The sequence below is a fragment of the Passer montanus genome, unplaced genomic scaffold, assembly GCF_014805655.1.
Source record: "Passer montanus isolate IOZ18808 unplaced genomic scaffold, ASM1480565v1 scaffold2, whole genome shotgun sequence".
In the NCBI taxonomy this organism is placed as follows: Eukaryota; Metazoa; Chordata; class Aves; order Passeriformes; family Passeridae; genus Passer; species Passer montanus.
In genome coordinates, this window is record NW_024366591.1 from 14990480 (window position 1) to 15008906 (window position 18427).

At 36.9% G+C, this 18427-nt stretch overlaps 1 protein-coding gene across 1 annotated transcript in view; it reads right to left on the reverse strand.

Moving 5' to 3' along the window:
* MAP3K5 (mitogen-activated protein kinase kinase kinase 5) overlaps nt 1–18427 on the reverse strand; it is a 99430-nt gene that overhangs the window by 61457 nt on the left and 19546 nt on the right. The window contains exons 2-3 of the mRNA XM_039707185.1: nt 8456–8595; nt 5730–5753 (exon numbers count right to left, since the gene is read on the reverse strand). Coding sequence (XP_039563119.1) covers nt 5730–5753; nt 8456–8595 — 164 coding nt within the window. The remainder of the gene's footprint in view (nt 1–5729; nt 5754–8455; nt 8596–18427) is intronic.

Here is an 18427-nt window from a genome sequence, read left to right on the forward strand (position 1 = left end):
AGAGATGTGAGATCATTTTTAATAGCTCTATAATTACAGAATTTAAGACAAGACTTCTAGCTAGACCCTCATGGTCACTGGATCATTAAGCACCTCTTTCTTGTTCAATATCCTTCCTCAGCTTCTGAAAGAAATTAATATAGCACCTACTTGTATTCAAGAGATAATAAGAATCAATAGCATATACTTATGGTTTAATGATCTCCTTTCAGCATTCCCCTCTTCTACAGAACTACTTGTGAACAGGGCAGCTTTTTGGATTTGAATGGGGAGACCATGTCTGTTTAGAAAAAACATCATGAAATAAGATAAACACTACTCTCCCTCAAAAATAAGTCTGATGTAATACAAATGATTTTTTTTTCCTGAAAGTTGCACAGATTAAAAAATCATGGCACTAGACAAAGGAACATTTGAGTTCTGGCCAATTAATTCTCCTGTCTTTACTTTTTCTTCAGAAAGAAGGGGAAAATTCTGAAAAATTGCAGAGAGTCAGTGATGCACAGTCCTTTCAATACCCTAAGGTTCTTTACTAACCTCTGTTGGGATCATTTAGCAGTCAAATATCCACAAACAGAGAAAAACTGCCTTCAAAGACAAGAAGCGTCAAAGAAAACAAAAAATTGCCAAAATCAAAACTGTGATATTTTAGCCATGAATGGGAGAATCTAGCAGAATCCCACCCACTTGCCAAACCTTCAGGTCAGCATGCAATAACTTTAATAAAAGAAAAAAAAAATCAGCTGAAGTAATAAAAGTTGCCAGTATCTCTCACAGTAGGAACTGTTCTTCCTGCTGACACTCTTCTAATTAAAAGAACTTTTTTCTATTTCTCCTACTCATCCTTTTGAAAAATATCTGCTTTTATTTCAATTCTTCTGGTGAAATTTTTAAGTGTAGCAGATGGCAAAAACATAAACCAAGTTATTAAATCTATTCCCTCCATCCCCCAAACACACAGTAAATCAACATGTGCTGATGTTTTAATGAATACAGACTCAGTTTAGGTTTACTTTGAATCCCACTCACATGAATTATAGCCTTACTACTGATTTGAAAAGGAACTTAAGTAAGCCTCATGCCTCAAATGAACTGAAGCACAAAGACTGGATCTACACTATCAAATACCTCTCCTTTTTTTTGAGAATATATTCTTTCTTTATATACCCAGCAATATCCTATTGCAGCCATGCTACATCCTAAATGCTTGTTAACAATTATCTTACAGCCTATATGGTCCTTTCATCATATTTACATAGGAAATAAAGTTACCAACTTTTTCCTAGGAAAGCATGTGTTAAATATATTAGTCAAGAATTCACAAAATTAAAGAATAAGCAAGACGTAGTGTTGTATCATAAATAATAAATACCACAGTTATCATTTCCAACAAAATATTTACTGAAGGCTACATAGCATTTTTACATACTTGGATATCAAAAGTCAAACTGGCCACAAATCTCTTGTTGGCTGGATAAAGAGTATTAAAAATATTTACCCCTATTTCCATGGTGAAAGAAACCAACAGTAAAGCATACCCTATGCTACAGTCTTTTAACAGCAGCTATACAGACATTCTGAGTTTGCAGATGCCTCTGGAATGCCTCATCCAGAGTCACAAAATGGGTCAGACACCACAGTGGTCATCTGGTCCAACCTCTCCACTCAAGCAGTATCATCCTAGAGCACATGGTACAGGATTGTGTCCAGACAGTCTGGAATATCTCCAGTCAGGGAGACTCCACAATTTCTCTGGGCAATTTTTTCCGGTGCTTGGTCGCTTGCACAGTAAAGAAGTTTTTCCTCCTATTCAGGTGGCATTTCCTGTGCACCAGTGTCTGCCCATTGCCTCTTGTTCTAGTCCTTGGCTCCACTGAAAAGAGCCTGGCTCTATCTTCTTGACACCCTCCCTTCAGATACTGATAGACATGGATGAGGTTGCCTCTCAGCTGTCTCTTCTCAAGGCTGAACAGGCACAGTTGCCCCAGTCTTTCCTCCTAAGCGATGCTCCTGTCCTTTCAACATCTTTGTTGCCCTGTGCTGGACCTGCTCCAGGAGCTCCATGTCTCTCTTGCACTGGAGATCTCAGAACTGGATGAGTTCTCCCACTCACATTAAAGGAGCGCTACACCAAACTGTCTCTCAAGCTACACCTTAAACAAGAGGCAATTAGCAAAGGCTGTGGAAAACAAGTAAAAATTACAATCATAGAGCTATAAAATGGTTTGGGTTGGAAGGGTTGGAAGGGACCTTAAAGGTAATCCAGTTCCAACATCTGTGTTGTGGCCAGGGACACCTTCCACTAGACCAGGTTGCTCAGAGTCCCATCCAATCTGGCTTTGAACACTCCCAGGGATGGGCCATCCATAGCTTCTCTGGGCAACCTGTTCCAGTGCCTTACCTCCCTCACAGTACATAATTTCTTCCTAATATTTAATCTAAATCTTCCCTCTTTGAGCCTGAAGCCATTTCTGTTTGTCCTATCACTACAATCTGTTCCCTTCAAGTGTTAGAAAAGCAAAACACTGTTAAGGGTGCCCGGCCATACAACACTAACCCTGTTGCTCAATCGCTAATGCCTGCAAGTCAGCTGCCCAAGAGAACAATTCCCATTGCCTCCAAGGGCCCTTCTGGTCAAATGGGAGCAGTACTGCAGCCTCACACCCCAGGCAGCCCCCAAAGCTATCCACTACTCCAGAGTGGTGCAAGCAAACAGAAACTGAACTGAAAGGCGTGCACTTTGTCAAGGTGTAACTTACTGCAGTGGGTTGCAAACCACATGTAGAACACATGTATACTAAACACTCAGATTCAGCCAGAAGTCAAATTTTTAAAAAAATTGCATAGACCTGCAACCTTCCTCCAAAGATGGTAGAATTTAAACCATGGAAAATTATGATGAAATGAAAACTGCTTAGCTAAGACTAGCAATGTACAATCATGAACCATAACCTTTATAGCAACATCTTATGACTGAAACTCTTTACTAGTAATTTCTAGAATGCCTCTGCTGCTTGATTGACCTCAAAAATCAGATAACAGCTGAAAACTAAAACTAAACTAAAGCTTTCAACCAGCAAAGTAACTGCCTCCTGGTAAGGTATCACCCCCTGTAAAAATGTATGGTCTTGGTATTACTGGAACATTTGTAAAAGGCCCAACTAAATAGCTATAAAACCACATATAACAGGAAATAAGCCAACGTTATCTTGTACTGCTCTGCCCAGACAGGCTCCAGGCAGCTTATCCTTGCTATGCAACATTGTATTGACTATTATTAGGAAGCACAAAAATCCAGCAGAAGAACAAAACAGTTGGCAATAAGTTTTTGGGTTTTTTTTTAATCCCACTTATTTTTAGGGATACAAGGTTTAGGAAAAGCAAACACAAGGCATTTCAGTTAGGCAGATATATATAGACACACACAAACTTGTTTTGCAACCTTTTTAATCCCCTGGTGCCAAGGATACCATGGTCCTCATATGGCTGATGTTTGCATGCTGTTAAAAAACATGTTCTAGAACAGCAAGACTGAACTCCTTGCTTATCCATGTGTGAATTTCTTTATTTTTTTCATATCAGTAACCTCACATGACTATTTTTGGTAAGGGTGGGCATCAGAGACACTGCTTCTCTAGAACAGAACCTCTGTCATATCAATTTATCCAAGAATCTTATAATTTATGAAGAAACACAATTTTTATGAAGCAGGTATTATATTCAGTAGTTAGGCATGCACCAACATTGTGCAAGGTCTGCTTCCAGGTAATTTGGCCGACATCATGCTGAAAAAATGAGGAAAATTATTCAAAGGAGCTGCTAAAACTATTTCACTGACTTCCCTGTTCTAATACCAGGGAAAATACTTCCTCCCAGAAAAGATGTTATGTGGGTGTGCTTGAAAACATCTGAGACTTTCAAGGAACACATTCTTTTTCTGGCATACACTGAAGCATTTCTAAAAGCGATAAATGACAGTGTCACAGTTGCCTATCCAAATTTAAATGGAAAACAGAACAATCCTTTCTGAAACAGACGAAGGCCAAGTTATCATACTCTCCTTGAGCTTCGGGGACTGTCATTTAAAAACAGGACAAGATGACATCTCCCCGTTATTCCATTGTACCAGTCATCCCCTGCTGGTTTCCTGCTAAGAGAGCTCTTCCCCCTACCCTCCCAGGAACATTACATTAGTCACACATCATTTTCCCTAGGTCCTAGGCCACCAGAACAAAAACACAGAATGTAATACATTCATTTACAAGAAAGGCCTTACTGTTCTCTTTTCATTTTATGTAAAAGGCCTAACTGATCATTTCTTCCACTTTCATTAGAGAAAGGCGAGAGATTTCTAGTCTAGCACATCTTTCACAGCCTTCTGTGAGTGTCTGAAAAGCACTTTTTGGATAAGAGCTATACAGAAACTCTATAGGGAAGCCTCTTTGCTTTTTTGGGTTTTTTTAACAAAAAAAAAAAAATCTGTAATTTAAAATGCAGCATTAGACCAAAGCTTGCACCGGTTTTGAAGCCATCTTTAGAAATGCCATGCAGAGAAAAGAAAAGACCGCATGTTTTTCAGAATCACATTTCATATGGGCAAAAGTAGTTACTTAATCCACTGTTAAATAAAGAAGTAAAATCAAGAATGCTGCAGTTTTCATGGCATTGAGGAAAATAAAACCTGGCCAATTTCTGAAATTAAGTACTTCATATCCCCCTCTAGAAAATTTTATTCAAATGTATGGAATTGTGCAGCATGCACATAACACCTCAGGTTATCAGCACAGCACTGGGTAGCCTCTATGAAATTATATCTTAGCAAGTGTGGCTACCAGTAAGTCATGAAGCAAAGCCAGGCAAAACTCGACATACCAGATATATATTCTGACATGAATGGCCCTGCTGCTCCAGAACAAACCACACTGGAAAAGCAGTGTTCTCCCAGCCACACATCTGCCTCCATTGAACTTGGGAGTGATAAAGGGTAGGGAGATTTGGAAGGTCAACCTCAGAAACCAAAGGGACATCAAGGTGCAGAAGCCTACAGTTTAATAATGACTGGCACTCAGACCACTGAGACCTGCACTACATTTGGAATAACAGCTCCAGGACACAACTTCTAGAAATAAATAGTCGCTTTACAAATGTACTTTATATATATATATATATATATACACACACACGTCTGTATATCCATACAAATATATATATTCACATAGATATACACACATTTATATACGTACATATATAAGCACATACATATATTTACACACACATATATACATGCATACACATATATATACACACTTTTTATTTTCAGAGCTGTAGCCATGGGTTTCTAAAACGAGCAACAGTTTCCAAATAACTCTATTTTCTAATAGAGTATTTTTAAAAAACATTAAAGAATACTGAAAAGAAAAAGGCAACAACAAAAAAAAAAGGATAAAATGACAAATGCAAATGGGTGTGAGATAAAATGAGAGACAAGTAAAGGCAGCAGAGAAAATACCACTGATAGATACAGGCAAGGTAAGAAGTGAGCCTGGTACCTAGCAACCAAGTGATTTACTCAAATTTGCTGCTAGAATTTCTAGAATTCTACATCAAACTGCAAAATACAGTCAGAGAGTGTTACATGATTTGTGTGAAAAACAGAACACAAACAACATTAAACGAAACAGAAGTTTGGAATATTTATAATTCAGCTGAAATCCATACATCATACTTACATTATTCTTCTGGAAAATAATTTCCTGAAATAAAAACAAAAAAAAAGAGAAAATGTTGATAGCACTAGGAAAGATATTTGATCAGTATGACTTTCTAATATGACTGTTTGCACACATGACAAGAAAAGGTTGGTTGACAGATGTTTTCTTACGCTTGTCAAATCAACATAAATGACATATGGTCTCAAAGAGACAAAATTACTATAGAACCAAGTAGGTACATACAACTTATGTATACGTAAGAGCATATCTGCTGTCTGCATGTTAATATACATATATACACCTATATACATATCCCTCCCTTTACAGATTTTTTTTCTAGAGGGATGATGTCCAAAAGTCATCTATTAATAAACATCTACTCATATTTGAAAAGTCAAATATGATAAGTAACATTTTGCTACAGGAGAAACAATCAAAAATAATAGTAGAAGAAGCATTCATATGAGGTTTTTAAATATTCCAAAACTGCTTGAAATTCACTTGGCTCTAATAATCAGATGCAAAGTTCATATCTTTACATTTTCAATGTGAATTTTCAGATAATTAGAAGAACACCCAGATGGAAAGAGCAGATTCCTGCACACTAATCCAGGTGGTACAGCTCAAGTGTAAACCGCTTCTGAACAATTGCTTCCAGCATGACTTGTCAGCAAGTTCTGATCCGAGGAATTGATAACCATAACAGATTTATCAGACAGCTTTGCTCTGCCACTGGGACTGGTGAGCAGCTTCACCAGCACAACAGCATTAAAAACAACCACAGTGTCAAACCAAGGTCCCTCATACTTTCAGTGTTGCTTAAGTCAGGCTTTGATAAAACTGCTCTTCTCCCTGTTGAGAGGGCATATTTCACATAGGAGCATTTCTAGCTTTCCAAGTCTGGGTCATAAAGGTCTGGTCACATCCCCCAGCATGGACAGGGATCTCTTTGACTAGATCAGGCTAATCAAAGTCCTGCCCAGCCTGGCCTGAATGTTCATGCAGAACAACATTTCACCAGCAAAAGTTTACTTACACTGCTTTGTTCCCTGATTAAATCATGTGCTGCAGTTCTGTATTTCTTTCATTTTCAGTTTTTTAATTCCCCCTTCCATACAAGATTAAAACTGCACATGCTCTCCTGCATTGCTTCTACTCTTACCTGCTGGCTGTAACAAATACAGGAACAAACACTGCCTCAGAAGATGTCCCAGTATGCCCACAGCTACTTTTTTTTAGGCAGTTACTAAATAGTATGGAATAGGTCTCACTTTTTGACTAATACCCTACAGACTACCAAGAGCAGAAACACAAGCCCAGTTCAAAGCTAAGGGAAACAAAAGGGAGTCTTTCAGTCAGCAGAGTACTGGAGGCAACTGTGACATCCAAGTCCCCCTGCGCAGAACCGGGCTTCCACTGATGCCAGTAGGAATCCAGCACGTGACCCATTTACAAAATCCAGCTCTAAACTAGTAAAAAGTTCTTCCAAGTGCCCAAGAAACCCTGATGCCTCACCCCAAGTGATTTCTCAGTGGGAGTTGGGTATTTGGCTCTTTACCCAGGACAATGCAATTCTGCTCTGCTTATACTATAGATCATTGTACTTATACAACTGAATTAAATTCCCAGGTACATCTTTTATCATTAACATTATTTTTAGGGCTTTTATCTGTATACACTTTGTGTTGCAAGAATAATTGGATTGCAAGAGGTCCAGTTAGCTGAGAAAATTTAGAGGAGAGAGCAAAGGGAAGAAACTGAGTTACTAAGCATGTCCCTCCAAAATATAGGGCCAGTCTGAAAAAAAATGGGACAGAATTAAAACCAAATAGCCTGCACTTGCCAGAAGCAGTAGAAGCAAACCCTTCCTGAGTGGTGCTGGTGCCCAGACTGCAGTCTGACTCACCAAGCTGCTCACTCTAAATTCTTCTTCTCAGCAAAGCCTGGAAGGGAAGTGCAAGAGCATAAAACACCTCCTGAGTAAAGCCACTGCATCTGAGAGGAGGGAAGTAATTGAAAAGATTGCCATCCAAGTTGGCTGTCCTTTCCCATCATGGAAGTTGCTAAACCTTTTGGATAGTTGCAGTAAGAAGCAAGTACCAACTCCTTGACTGAGAAAATTCACAGCCCCACAGATTATCTTAAAACACCCTCTTGCCTTAAACCAAAGTACTGTAACTATGCACTGAGGCACGAGTTTTGTTTCTACTACTCTATTACACTGCTGCTAATCTCCAGCACAGCAGTCCTGCAGGTACCTGATGCAAACAGCTGCAACTCAGCAAGATTTAGCAGGGGGTATCAGGAGGTCCCATAAGGTTTGGCAGAAACTGCTGATTTAGACAGAAGCTAAAGCCTAAGGATTATTTTGATGCCTACACACTACCATTCTCACAGGATTGTTATTACTGTAACAGTTTAACAAAAACACCAGAAATTCCCTTGAATGACAAAGTCTTGCATTTAGTTTCTCATCTTAAATTTGGCAAACTTCTCTTTCCATAAACAGCCATTTAACAGCTAGGTATTTAACTGCAATCAAGCAACCTACATCTTTCTCTTTAGAAAACTAAACTGAGTTTTACAGCATTGCATTGTAGACTTCTTTGCCAGGCCTCAGAACATTTTTTTGCTATTCTGCTCTGAACCACAAGTGGCATGTGTATTCTTACAGAAAGAACTTATTTCAAGTGTTATACTAGCTGTAACTTGCTCTCCAAACCCCTTTTTCCACTCAGAGCTACCTTCAGTGACTGCAGAGACTCTGCATTTGTGTCACAGTAGAGGATGATGTTGTTAGCCATGCTGAAGCTCTCCCTCACTCCCAGATGGTAGAACAGGGAAGGCTGACGGAAGGCATCACTCATCTCTACCACAGCAATATCTGCAGAAAGAAATAAAAAAAAAATATTATCAATGCCACACATTTCTAACAGTCAAATACATCTAGGCCATGTTTCTTCACACAATTTATTTTGGTAAGAAGACCTGGCTTAAAGTAGGAAATAAGAGATCTAGAGGGATTTCCCCTTTTTAGCTATTATGCTTGAATTTTGAACATACTCAGCAGGATGTGGTTTAGTTTTTTTCTGTTTCACTATTACTCCTCTATTTGTTCTTTAAATGAGACCTTAAAATGGTAAAAATGGACAAACCACTAATCAAGAGATGGAAAAAAATTAATTGCTGTCTTGAAGAATAAAATCTGCTTGGTAAATCTATACATGGTGAATGATAACCTTAGGAAACAATAAAAGAAAAAAATTACATTAGCTGTATTTTTCCCTTTGTGCAAGTCACAATAAAAATTCATGTAATCTTTAACATACTGTATATATTCTGTACTAGAACTTGGAAGAAAACAAATTCCAATATAAATTACCATTCAGATCTATTTTGATTCATATAGATAGATGATAGAATGAGAAAAAGACAGAATACAGATGCAGAGAAGCAAAGAGGGAGTGAATATATAAGGCCAAAGAAACTCCATATAAGTAAAAACTTTACTGTGCAGAGAATTCTGTTCATAACACATTTTACCTGTGTGAATAATGCATGCAAGCACATACACGAACGCTTATAGAACCAGGAATGTAGTCCACAATTTCTCCTAAACCATGTGCTTCTCTTGACAAGATTTGCACCAATGCCAAAGTATAACAAGAGACAATTAACTATTTATGCTGACTCTTTGTAAGATTCCTGTTATACCAGGCAGCCTATTTCCACTGCAAAAGTCTTGTGGAATTAAGAGAGCAAAGCAAGCAAACTGACTCATCTCCACCACCTCTTCTAAAACACTTTTCTGTCTTTTCACCCAATTATTTTTTTCCTTAGGTTTCAGGAAAAAAAAAAGAAAAAAAAAAAAAACACCAAAAAAACCACCAGAGAAATAAGCTTCTGTTAAAGAGTAGAAAAAGAAAAGCAGCCTGGTTTCCAGTGTCTCTCTATGCTTTCTCGTTCCTTTGGAAGCTTGATAAGATAGATAGCAAGATAAGCTCTGTAGGGAAAAAGCCTATATACCCTCAAGTTTCTCTACTCTAATCAAATCTAATCAGAGATTCTATCTCTAACCATAACTTCTCACCTCACCTATTTACTTAGATCATCAAAACTGAAATGAAGATGTTCAATAAAACATAAGCCTTGTGGTTGCACTCCGAAGAGGGGAAGCTATGTCTCTCCAACTTGTTGAAAAGGAATACCTTTGAGCCATCTACTCTCCAGTAATGTGTTTCTGTAACTGGCCTACAGGCTTATAAATTATTAAAAACCTGAAGGAAAGATACAGAGGAAAGCGCGAATATTTGCCTACAAGCCTAGGCTCTTCAAAAAACAAAATTAAAAGAAGGAGACTAATATTTCATAAAAGAAGATATTTTCACACTTAAAAACCTAATATTAAACTATGTTTTATAAAAGATTCATAATTTGTGTTCTAAGCACCTCCCTCTGTCCAATTCCACATAAATATTTGCAGTATGGATGCCATCAAGTTTTATTGAACTAAAAAAGGCAGTGCACTACTAAGATTACACATATATTCACTTTCATTAATTTTTGGAAACTGAAGCATCACAAAAGCCAAACAAGAATGACAATACGGCCACTGTATTTTGGGTGAGATTAGAGTCTGTTTATGTTCTTCCAAAAGTTATATTTTTAACTGCTCTTACTCACATAGAAGTCTAATCTTGAGCAACTCTAAATCTATGGTACATAGCTGTTAGTGCCAAGCAGGAGGAAAACTTGCACAATGTGCCATGACTTAATTCTGCAATCTTGCAAGATAATGCGCTCTCACTAGAGTTGCAAAACTAAGATTAAAAGAGAAATGTTATTTTAGATGGAGTCTAATCAAAGCTAAATTACAAAAAACACTTGAGAAATCCTATGTTAAAATGGCAAGTTCCTAAGATCATGACGACGGAAACAGAAACTCAAAAAATATTATATGTGTATATACATATTACTGTCAAGGTGGCCAAATACATTGAACAGAGTCTGACACAGGACCACACTGTAGGAAACATTCTTGGGTCCTGTACCATCCCTATCATAGTAATAATAAAATAAAAATAAAATAGAAATAAAATAAAAACAAAATAAAAATAAAATATTTTAAATAAATAAACAAATAAATCGAAATAAATTTTAAAAATAAAATAAAAATAATAAAATAAAATAAATAAATGTATTTAAAAATTAAATAAATAAATAAAATGAAAATAAGATAAAATAAAAATATATTAAATAAATAAAATAAATTAAAAATAAAAATAATTTAAAGATTAAAACAAAATTAAAATAAAATTTAAAATTATAAATTAAAAAATATAAAATTACATTTAAAAATATATTTATTTTAAAAATTAAAATAAATAAAATAAAATTATAAAAAATTTAGAAATTAAAAATTAAAAATAAAATAAATAATTAAAAAGAAGAAAATTTTTTAAAAAAATAAACAATACAGAAATAAAATAATTTTACAATTAAAAGAAAATTTTAAAAATTTTAAAATAAATTTTACAAATTTTAAGAATTAAATAAATAAAAAATTAAATAATTAAAAATAAAAATTTTAAAAATTAAACATTTTAAAAATAAAGACATTAAAAAATAAAGAAATTTAAAAGTAAAAAAATTAATTTTTTTTAATTACAAAGTAATAAATTAATAAAATATAAATAAAAATTAGAAATAAAAATTAAATGCAAAAAATAAAAATTAAAAAATTAAAAAATACAATAAAATAAAGAATTAAAAATTCAGAAATAAATTTAAAAATAAAATAAAATAAAATACCCAAACCATATAGAAACCTTGAGTTACTTACATAGATGAGGGAAGGACCATGAGTAAAGAAACATCTGTATGAAACAGTACACTGAGATACTGGGATAAACTTTTCTGTGATTCTTGTATTTCTTATGTAACTAAAGAAGAAAAGATACATCAAGACTTCTGTGAAATCCTTCTGGATAACCGCATTTGACAGATAAAGCAGTGTCTTCCTTAGAATAGGTCCATCTTTTGTGAAGTTTTCCTGCTCATTCTAGCAGTTATGTATTTTAAGATGAAGATGTCACTCACAACAAAGAGATCAGATTTCTCAAGTTCAGGTTAGGCCTCAGGGCTGCTATTGCAATTTCCTAGGGGAAACACCCAAATCTTACCTGCAATTCCAACAAGCCAGGAAAAGTATATGCACTTTTGAGATCAGACGTCTATCCAAATAAAGAAACATATGTCCTAAACCAGCTCTTCTGACAGACCTATTTCTGACTATCTTCTTTCACAACATCAAGAGAGAAACTCCTCTGATCAAAGGAGGGATCAATGTACTTGACAGAAGTGAAGGAGGCAAATACTATGCAACTGATTTGGGAGAAAAAAAAAAAAAGGGATAAAAATCCCACCACAGAAACAGGACTGGTAATGGTTCGTATAAAGCGCCTGAAATGTACCGTCAAGTGCACTACAAAACAGCCAAACACTATATTCAGTTACATAACATATGAGTAAAAGTTTAGCAAAGATGAGCAAGACTGATGGTTTTCAAGACAAATCTAAGCAAAAGTATACATATATATAATATATATATATATATATATATGTAAATTCTCATTAGTTACAAAGAGCCAGGATTTAGCTAAGCCCAAAAGAACTGTTTGGGCATCAATGCATAAACTGCCATAATCGTCTTTATCAGGTTCTCACACTCATTTGCCCCAGATGAAATCAATCTAACATTCTGATGCCACAGAAGACAAGTTTTCTATTCACTGGAGAACAGTTTCATAAGTGGCATTGAAAATGGTATTTCAGTGAAGGTGGAGGAATCAGCTCCACAGTTACAATGGAACCACCCCCTTACCAAAACATCTGTGGTTTGAGTTTCAAGGCAAGTAAAAGCCTGATCAAGCACAGGAATCAGAGTAGAGCTCTCTCAGCCTCTAAGGTCTCAGGATGAAGCACTCTGAAGACCAGGAATGTCAGTTCACTGACATAATTCACTTCAAATACTCTTGCACACCAATGTTGCAGCAAAGAAAGTCTGTTCAGGTTCCAGCAGATAAATGAATAGGGTGGGTATGGAAGCACACTGCATAAAATAGGAAGAAAAGACAAAAAAGTGCAAGAACTGCAATTTTTGCAACCTCACTGGCTGCAAGAATGTGAAATTAAATGTTGTGCCCAAGATGAAAGTAAGGGATAAAATTTACTGTAATTCATGAAAGTCAACCTGATGACAGATCGCTGATACTAAAGAAAACGGGTATAGAACAGTCTTTATCTTTTTTAGTCATTTTTGACATTACAGCTAGAAAGTCTTACAATAGGTCTTGCAGTAAATTCTTGTCTCCTGATAGTTTATGAACAATAAAGTCTAATCACAACCTTCTCTCCCATCTCTTTAACAGCTAGCATGCCTAAACAGATAAGACAAGTGCATGACAAACATAAGACTAGAGCTTCATTCACTCTGGCCTAGGCAGCAAAACCAGCACAACCCCAGCAGCAGGCAGTTCAGTGCCCATGTCCTAAAGCACCCTGTGTGCCTGCTGCCAGCAGCCAAACGTCCTCTAATGAGGCTGCCTGTGCACACATTAGCTGAGTAACCACACACTGAGCTGCAGACACATCAACTACTGCGCAATCACACTCTAGCCTGTTATTAGCCTAACTAACATCTACACCAACAATAGCTTGAAACACACTACCACACATTCAAGAGAACAAAGTATCACTGCAGCAGTAACTGGCTTCTTATTATCCTGGGAAATCAGATTCATGAGTTGGAATTAGAGGCAACCTACTTTAACCCTTTTTGCCTGAGAAGCACCAGAAAAGTACACATCTCTGAGAAGTTTGGCATAGATTAAAACTATCTTACCAATCATTCCTAACTGTGATGTAAATCCACTTAGTTTTCTTTAAGCTATCTGTGCAAAGACTGAGAACCCTACAAGTAAAATCTCTACTAATTAACTTGTCTTAAGAAATGGTAAAAGCTCAAGAATATACACAAAGGGTAAGTGTCCATTAGTGGATACAGAGCCCTTTGCTCTTGGCTATAGCCATGACTTTAGTCACCAAGACAGTGATAAACGAAATGCAGTGGTCAAAGTTCATCTCCTACTCATTGTTTTAAATGTAACAGAGCAAAGAAGAATGTTTAAACAAGTGCTCTGAGATATGTTACACGTACACCCTACTTTTTGATACTACCTACTTACCACAGTGCTGCCAGGAAAAGCAGTGAATACAAACAGAGCAGCTATACAACTAATGAATGTTTATGTTTGCTATTATCTTCTGATTAATTGGTATTAAACACATGACCATTGCCTTACATTCACTGTCCCACAATTTATCAGGGGAAAAGGAACCATGATAACGGCAACATCTGAGACCAGGATTCTGTGTTCTTTTCCACTTGAGGGCTAAAAGAGTAAGATACCATTCTGAAAAGATATAGAAAAAAAGAAAGGAGGGCAAAATTTAATTCAATGCAAGTCTGAGTACCAAAATTATTTCATACTGCTATAGCAGCTCTCCATTCAGCCCTAGAACAATGATATGACGACACTTACTATTGGGCAAACTTTCAGAAACAAGCAAGGAATATCCTTATCTACTTCAACTTCTTTATGACTCTCTGTGCTTGGCATAGATACTTTCCTGTTTACCAGAGACTGCCTGCATGAGGTAGGAAATCTGCTTTGGCAATCCCAACACGTCAGTACAGATTGGTAATTCTGGTTCAACCGTGCAAACCACAGTGCCACTGACTTGTCAACAGCACTGGACCCAGACATTTCCTGTCAAGAGTGTCTCACATGGCTCCAAGACCGGAAACAACTGATGGGAGCCACTGAGGTGAGAATACCCAAACACAGGTGAATGGCCAACCTCCCAGGAAACCAGTCCAGCCAAGCCAGTCTGTTGGGAGAGGCTAACAAAAAAACAACAACAACAACAGAAAAAAAAACACCAAAACAAAAAAAACCCTCAAAAAAACCCCAAAACAAACCCCAAAAACTTGTAAAGGTGTCTGAGGCTTGAACCCCCAAAACAAACCTCAAAAACTTGTAAAGGTGTCTGAGGCTTGAATATAGGGAAGGAAAAGCAGGTAATGATGGCACAGGCAAGTTAAGTATGCCCTATACTAGAGGAAAAGCAGGGTATTTGTAGAGGCTTGAACTTATGCAAAATTTATGCAAAAGGGCACCAAAACAAAATCATGCGATGGACATGGGCTAGTTCTTATCTAGTGAAATGCATTATGACTTAGGAATCTTACCTTACTGTCTCAAGACAGTACTCCTGTCTTGAGCAGTCTCATTTCTATCCAATGTAGGCAGAGATCTACCGTCAATGAAGTACAGATCAGAGCCTGTCCTGCAACCTACCCAAAAAGGAGTTTCTGAGCACAAATTCCCAGAAGATAAAACACAAACCCAGCTGTCTGGTGGGTGGTCACTTTCCAGATGGTGCATAACACAGAGTTGAACTAGAAAGAATTAGAGCATAATACTTGCCCAAAAAGCACCTTTGGATACAACAGTACCAGTTTTCCCCCATGCTGGTATTAAGAGCCCACTGTTCCTTGAACAGCTAAACTGAGTTGAGCTGCTCTTGAATTTCAAAGTGAACTCCTACACCTAGACTTGTAAGTAAAAAAGGTATGATTTCACTTCAGATAAACTCAATAAACAGCTTTTACTGTTGGTTCTGACCCTCTTCCACATTTGTATCAGATCTAGTGTGGTCAATACCCAGTGAGACAACTCAGCCTCTCTGTTTGCTTGGAGGGGTGGGGTGAGTGTGCAGGATCAGCTGACTCCTGGATCAGTTAGATGATCTCACTTTCCACCCACACAATCACTAGGTCCTATATAAAGAAGGCACTAGACACCACAACATCTGCAAAGATGCAGTTGAGTACCTACTTAGTCCTGCTTGAGAGTCACATATTGTTCCAGGGGGTAGGTAAATTTTAATCCTCTATACAGACATGGATGCAACATCCACTTGTTTAAGAATCCCATATATAACATCACAGGAAGAAGAGTTATTTAAGGAACAACACAGAAAAGAAATAAAAAAACATATACACAGTCTACCTCATAACATTAGGCATCTATAGCCATACTGACAGACTCTAAAATGAGTATGTGACTCAATTTAGGTCTCTAGGAGTTTGTTCATTAACAAAAAAAACCCCAAAAACCCACTAGCTAATCATGTAAAAGCAATCTTCCCTCCTTTTAAAACATTAATAATTGTTGATTTCTTTCTAGTTAAGGTAAGAGAGAAGAACTATTTAAGTTAAAGGCTGACAATGTGCAAGAGCAAATATAAGATGTCCCTGTATGCATTTAAACCACAAATCACAAGAAAGATCATAATCTACAAATCCAGATGTCCTGGAGATTCCCCCCACCCCCGTAAATGTTTAACTGATTGGCAGTTATCTGCTGTCACACAGGAGTATTACAAAACTTGCACCCTGTCCCAATACATCAAGGTGCTCCTTAGTAACACTTGTGCATATTGATTCCTGCAAACTTTTGTAGTTATCTGCCTCAGATCATTCTCACAAAATCAAATGTAATACTTCACCAAGTAGAACCAACCAAGCAAGGAGGAGAAAAAACAAGTTACTTTTCTTTTTGCAACAACAGTATTCAAAACCAAGATCCTCCAAGAGAAACTCTGGCCTTTTTGTCTGCACTATGCTTCAAAGATGTTAAGGGAAAAGAACCTCTTGCTTCTGTAATCAAAAACTGATGAGAGATAAGCTGAAGGCAATTACCAAAATAAAACAGCAGAAGGTGGCAATGAACTGGTAACAAAAACAAAGTTATAACAGCTGATAGAAAAGAAATGAGACAGAAAGATAGAGATGACAAACAATAACACATTGTGTCGGAATTAACACATCAAACTACGCATCAAAACCTAAATTATTGTGTCAATGATCTGAAGACAACTGAAACAATATAGAAAGGCTTTCTGATGAAGAAAAAGAAAACAGAAGCTCGAGTTTCAAAAAATCCACTCTCTCCTAGCCCAAAACAGGATTGTAATGTTATCACATGATTCCAACCCCCAACAATTAAAAAAAAAAAACACTCTCAGATCAATGCATGTGGGAGGAACTCAGGATCAGGCAAGAATAAAAGATGACAAGCAAACAAAGAGCCATTTATTCAAAAATAACTCCAATATGTTCAGACTCATTGCATCTGTATCAATCCTAGTGAAACAGGCTCCCTAGTACCAATAACACCAAACACTAGACTACCTTACCTCTGAACTTTGCATCAGAAAAAATACTCAGATCACAAAGGGGTAACTACTGAAGCTCAGCTGAAGGCTGGAGCACATTACAGGACTAGAGTAGGATCTGTACCAAATGTCATTTAAGCAATCCACAGACAGAACAGCAGAAGTAGGCAATGAACACAAGGCAAGTTGTAACAAACTTGTACTTCTACATTGAGAAGTTTCGTTCAGAAGATCTTCATCATTGCAATTTTTTCAAAGAAGACCAAACACTCCTTTGGCCTGGACAGGATCTTAAGCAGGCAAACACCTAGACAGACAGATAGACAGATAGATAGATGGGTGGATGATGTGATGGTATTTGTGAGACTATTTTTGTTTATGTTCTCATGTTATGTGTCTTTGAGATGCAAGATGAAAGAGTGATTATTTAGTCTCTGGAGAAGTGACTGAGCGTACCCAAGAAGAAAGAACTTGTAAGAACACAGGTGTGCCAACAGAAAAGTTCAGAGAAGAAAGGAGAGTCCTATGAAAACCAAACAGAGAGGTCTCATGGGTGGTGGAAAAGTCTGTGTGAACTGTAGAGTTTGCTACAGCTCAAAAGTTTCAGAGAACATTAAAGCCAAAGAAAGAAAAAACAATCCACCTTAAGGACAGGACAGGCAGGAGAAAAAGCTGATCAAAAGTTCTTTTTATTTCTGCCTTTCCTGTTTGGTTTATTTCTGACTTAATGACCTCAACTTTTCTCCACCTAAAAAGTCTTCCAATTTGGGGTTTTGTTTTCCTAAAATCTAACTATTTTCACTTATAACATAGTTATATATTTGGTTTCTTTGCTCAGCTCACTGTGACAAAAATGTCTAAGCAGATCCACCTCCAAGCTTCAAAAACGAAGTTTCATTGCAGCATCTGGAGGGATCAGATCCAAATTCTGTTTAACTCAGTATTTCTTCTCTGCCAGAAGCCAACAGGCAATGTGGCAGAGATGGTAAGAATGGTGCAAGTAAAGACTGAGCTTTTTTAAACAATACAAACACATGTATAGTAAAATGTTGAGTTACCTAGAAAGCTGAGTATCAACAAGTAATTTAGTGCTCAATATTATGTCAACAATTCAAGATACTTTTCTTCATGTATGATACTTTGCATCCACTCTCACTGAACTTCAGCTGTCCTTTAGCTGCTCATTTCCTTGGTACCATAAAACCTTCTGCAATTCTTTACTGCCTAATCTCTAAAGTTTTGACAAGCCTGCACCAGAAAGAAATTTTCAGATCAGCCGTAAAACTTCTGAAAAGCCCAATTCAAAACAAGAAAGTACAGAACAATCCTTTTTACAGCCTGGTGTTCTACAGGCAACCTTGCTTCATTACAAAACTTATCTTCTGTTCCTTTCCTTTAAGAGTCCACTTAAG